Raw genomic sequence first — 5,011 nt, 5'->3', positions numbered from 1 at the left:
AGTCAATCAGGATGAGGATGTAACAGCTCTTCAGGTATGTCATTGTCTCTTGAGTTCTTCTTCAAGTAATCTTTGAAATGATATGTACTTGCCTTCATGTTATTTCCTTCCAAGATTAGAATCTTGGACCTGGCAAATAGGTCCTTCAGGTTAGGCACGGGTTGTTTGATACGGGTCAGATCAGGTATGTTTGTATTTGGATAGGGTTGAATCATTTCGGGTTAGGGTACGTTTTTGGTGTGTTATTATCAAGTCATTTATGGGCAAGTCGGTAAAGGTCAACTCAAGGCTATCAAATGGGCCAGACCGGGTCAATTCGGGTTTCAGGCTGGTTTTTGCTAGGTTTATGCGTGAATGGACTGATTGTTCATTTTTTTTGGTATTTTGTACCTATTTGCGACCCTAAAGTAACATTGTTCTCAAACTAGCACACGTCTTATGATGTTCGTTTGAGTATATGATGAACTGCAAATGAATGACAAATATGATAACATGTTTTGAGGCTGATTGCAAACCAAAATAGTCTTATCAAGGTTATGAAATGAATTCACAGATAGAGATCAACATGTCAGCATATAATTGTATTCTCTTTCGGATATGGAGTGTCAGGGACAAATGACCTCTTTTGTTTGTATATCTTTGTGAGTTGAGAGTTGAGATCATAGGTAGACCTTAAACCCTATCCAATACAGTGTTATTTTACCTATCTTGCTCAGACCCTTTACTTTTCATCAAGTATCATGTCAACACTGACATTGATACAAGGGTACGAACATCTAACACTCCCTTTAAGGTGCCCGAATCCGACATTTTGGCATATACACAATTAGCAATAAGAGTGACATACTTTACTACAGTATTATGCAAGGCTCTCAAATTTTAGTTTCGGTAGCCATCTTGGTTTTGATTGAGCTCAAATGTTGTTGAAGGTTCGGAATCATTCAGGAGAGTGGATTTGGGCTCCGCCAATCCCTGGCACATTTGTCTGCAACATTGGGGATATGCTGAAGGTGTTTGCCATACCGTTTTTTACCTTACCCCGACAGTTGCCACGCATTTTTTGAATTATTTTAAGTTTCCTATTTTACAGATTTTGACCAATGGAATGTATGAGTCAACTCTACATCGGGTCATCAATAATTCCCCAAAATACCGGATCTGTGTAGCTTACTTCTACGAGGTTAGCCCTCTTTCATCATAGTTATTTACCCCTCTCATACAGTCATAGTTGAGTGAGAGTTAACAGAACTTCCGTTGAATGTGCAGACAAATTTTGATGCAGCAATTGAGCCCATGGAGATCTGTGTGCAGAAATCTGGAGGGATTAAGAAACTTGGGCGTGCTGTTTATGGGGAGCATTTAGTCTCTAAAGTGAAGAATAATTTTCGGTATTAACGAATTTCAAGGGTGTGTATACAGAAATAATTTTCGAAATTAACGAATTTCAAGGGTGTGCATACAGAAATAAGAGTATCTTTGTACAAACTCCTCTATCACAATCGAGATGTGTTTTTGTTTCATCTTTATATTAGACCACTGACTTCAGTCTCATCTTTGACGCACTGGAATACCAAGGGAAGTTCTCAAGCTCCTTGGCGATAATAGCAAATTAATCCTTGGAATCATATCGTCTGCAGATCTTGGTCTAATGAATATGGATCAATTTAATCCAACAAACTCGTAAAATTGGCAGTCACCTAAAGAGGAAATTGATAGATTGCAGATACTATAATCTACAGTGGATTGGGATAAAATTACCACTGGGGATTTATAGCAAAATGACTAAATAAGAGGTGTACTCCTCGATCTACTTTTAAGGCACTATACCACAAAGCTTGCTAAAAGTGAATCCATTTTTGAAATAATGGTCAAAAATAAAATATTTGTTGTTTTGGGTCGGTTTTGAAAATATTTGTCAAAATGGTGTCCACGTAGGCTCGGGATTTCTGGACCTAAAACACGCCACTACAAATGGCGTGTTTATAATGAGTACGGAAAGAAACTTCATTAAAAAATGGACTAAAACAAACACGCCATTGGGAATGGCGGGTTTCGGAGGGGAAACACACCACCCCTAATGGCGTGTCTTGTGTAATTCTTTTTTTTTTTCTTTTTTTTTTTTTAAGTTCAGTCAGTTGAGGAAAAAAATTGTTGTAAAGACACGCCACTACTAATGGCGTGTTTCCTTCACAAAACACGCCATTAGTAGTGGCGTGTTTCAGGTCTAGAAATCCCGAGCCTACGTGGACACCATTTTGACAAATATTTTCAAAACCGACCCAAAACGACAAATATTTTATTTTTGACCATTATTTCAAAAATGGACTCGCTAAAAGTCGGTTAAAACTTTTTGCTAATACAGCAATGTGGAATACGATCTCGTGTACGTATTTCCAATACAAAATTGTTTTAAGCTAATGCTACATGTAACTACAGAAGCCAAGCACATTACATTCTTAGCTATTGTAGAAAGTATCCAAATCTCTTTTATAAATAATGCAAGTTTTTTGTAACTGATTGGAGATCATAAATTTCAGCACTCGAGTGATTTGCCACAAAAGCAAGCCGGCATCTGCTTAAATATGAGCTTAATGGAGACCTGGCGGGGTCACATTCACATGTTACACTGGTCCATCTTAGTTTTCAGCCACCATGTTCACAGAGCCACATTTATCCTTCAAATGAAGTGGAATACTAACACCAAGCTGTCGAAGCTGATCAATCAATTTGTAAAGGAATTCGAATGTTAGCCTAGTCCCATTGAGTTCCTCACGCACTTGGGGTTGCAATCGAAACCACTCCCCTAGCATCTTGTGAACATGAGCACAAACCATCCTCCACGGCACAGGATACTTCTCGCAAAATTTCAGGTATTCGGTGAGCAGTTCTGCTTGGTCTAACTTTCCTTTTATAAAGTTTGCCTCACTATCATCAACCCATTCATTAGTTCGGAAACCAGCAAAAAGGGCTGGGTTTTCAAGAAGGGCATCAGCAGAAAGTACACCTTCACAACCAGTTGCCTCTAAACAGTCGTCGACATCATCCATGTGTCTAACATTTCCATTGGCAAGAACTGGGATCTGAATGGCATTTCGGACCTCCTTGATTGAACTCCAATCAGCCCTAATTTTCCTCTGGTCCTTCTGATCCCTAGTTCGACCATGAACAGCTAAAAGAGAGCAACCAGCTTCCTCCAGCATTTTGGCATAGCTTATAGTATCTTCCATCTTTGGGAAAAGTCTGATTTTGCAGGAAACAGGAACCTGAAGATTTTGAGCTAGTTTTTCCACCAAGGACCGTACAAGAGGGAGGTTGTCCATCAAAAAGGCTCCATAATTACCCCGTCGAGCAATACGCTGAGGACAGCTGCAAATAGAATGTAATACAGTCATTTGAGCGCCGACCAAATGTTCCATGCAAACGTAGGTATTCAAAGTAAATATTTACAGTGGTGGTATGCAAATCAAGAAGTAGCAGAATTAATCAATACAGCTTACCCGAGATTAATATCAACATAGTCACATAATGTTTCCACCCTGCTGGCAGCTTCAAGTAAGATATTCGGATCATTGGCACAGAATTGGATAAACAATGGCCGATCCTCCTGCACGCATATTATGACACATCAATTACTATTATTTCTCATATTACCTTTGCCTATCCGTGTCCGAGAGCCAACACTCCGACAGGGGAATGCCAATTAGATTTAGAAAAAGAAAAAGCATGCATACTTTTCATAAAATAGCAATGTCCAGCATTTGGATGTGCACATGTTAAATATTGCAAACCGAGTCTGAGTAACACAGATGGCTTGACATCATAACCTATTCCACATAATTGTGGATTACCACTAGTTAAGGCAGTATTATACAAGGTAAAATTAGTACTGGGGTATGAATGTATGATCTATAATGCAAAGACAGGATAGACAATAAGACTGCCTCAATGGCTCCCGTAAATTGTGGGATAAAGGGCGTGGGAGGTAGTTAGCCTTACCATTGTGTTAGCAACACAAAGAAGCTGTTTCGGAATAACCCAACTCAGAGAACTACATTGGCTCTAATTGGACAATCCTTGTATAATAGTCTAGGCACCTCATTTATGGCTATCATTAAAAGAGATGAACTCATACATAAAGTCAGATGGCAACTACCTCCCACTAAATCATTTGTTTACCTTTGACTTACAATGAATATAAAAGATAAAGAAAAGCTGGAGACGAAAGAGTAAAGAGACGATAAAGTAAGAAAGAGACCTTGCAAGTGGAGAACTCGGTGGATCGATACTTTTCGCACTCGGAGAACAGTCTAGCGTGCAACATAGGCGTATAAGCAGCCTGTGCGCCATACTTACGGCAAAGCATCCTGAAGGGAAGCTCGGAGCAATCCACCATGGGAGCAACTACCGTCTTGGGGCGGCCCAGCTTAGTCCAATGGGCCCAGGCCCGTTCAATATGGGCCTCCCCGGTCAAGTACCCGTTCGGGTATGGAGCCGAGCTTGGGTTTTCTCCTTGTGTCCCCTCCGTGGTGGTGGTGGTGATGGGGCCCGGTGAAGGAGAGCAGAGGAGGTCGTCGAGGTTGTGTTGTGGAGACGCCATAGTAGACAAGAGTCGTAGTGGTAGTTGGAGAATTGTGCGCCGCAGATGAGGATACGAAACACAGATTCTCATCAGTTTCTGGATGCGGCGTTGCTCATCGCTGCCCAATATTCGCTGCTTCTCTTTGGGGAGGGGTATATGGGTTTTAATCAATCAATACATATATATATATATATATATATATATATATATATATATATAAAGCAAGAAATTTTCGAATCGATATTGAGATATATATAAAGTTATAACTTTTCGAATCGATATTAGAGAGTTCAAATTTTTTAGAATTCCTAACAAGAATAGATTTCGAACTTTTCGAGCAATATTAAAGAATCGAAATTTTTTAGAATTCCTAATAAGGGTAGATTTCGAAACAAATTTTATCCTAATAAAAGTAGATTTCTTAATATTTTA

General features: G+C 39.5%; 2 protein-coding genes across 2 annotated transcripts; one reads left to right on the top strand and one right to left on the bottom strand.

Annotated features, from left to right (window-relative positions):
* Positions 1 to 1,551, top strand: LOC141639899 (homoarginine-6-hydroxylase 2-ODD-C23.1-like; the record flags this gene model as incomplete). The annotated part of the gene is given in 4 exon segments (XM_074448881.1): positions 1 to 34; positions 930 to 1,010; positions 1,091 to 1,180; positions 1,267 to 1,551. Coding segments are annotated over 4 exon segments (334 nt in total), but the record flags the coding sequence as incomplete, so codon positions are not given.
* Positions 1,552 to 2,282: 731 nt separating this feature from the next.
* LOC141639898 (uncharacterized) lies at positions 2,283 to 4,751 on the bottom strand. Its single transcript, XM_074448880.1, has 3 exons — positions 4,256 to 4,751; positions 3,498 to 3,604; positions 2,283 to 3,366 (listed from the first exon to the last, which is right to left on the bottom strand). The coding sequence occupies exons 1-3, from the start codon at positions 4,667 to 4,669 to the stop codon at positions 2,637 to 2,639; spliced, it is 1,251 nt and encodes a 416-aa protein (XP_074304981.1). The 5' UTR covers positions 4,670 to 4,751; the 3' UTR covers positions 2,283 to 2,636.
* Positions 4,752 to 5,011: the final 260 nt, after the last annotated feature.

The sequence above is a fragment of the Silene latifolia genome, unplaced genomic scaffold, assembly GCF_048544455.1.
Source record: "Silene latifolia isolate original U9 population unplaced genomic scaffold, ASM4854445v1 scaffold_589, whole genome shotgun sequence".
Taxonomy (NCBI): domain Eukaryota; kingdom Viridiplantae; phylum Streptophyta; class Magnoliopsida; order Caryophyllales; family Caryophyllaceae; genus Silene; species Silene latifolia.
The sequence above is the reverse complement of the archived record's forward strand: the minus strand, read 5'-3'. Positions and strand labels throughout refer to the sequence as shown.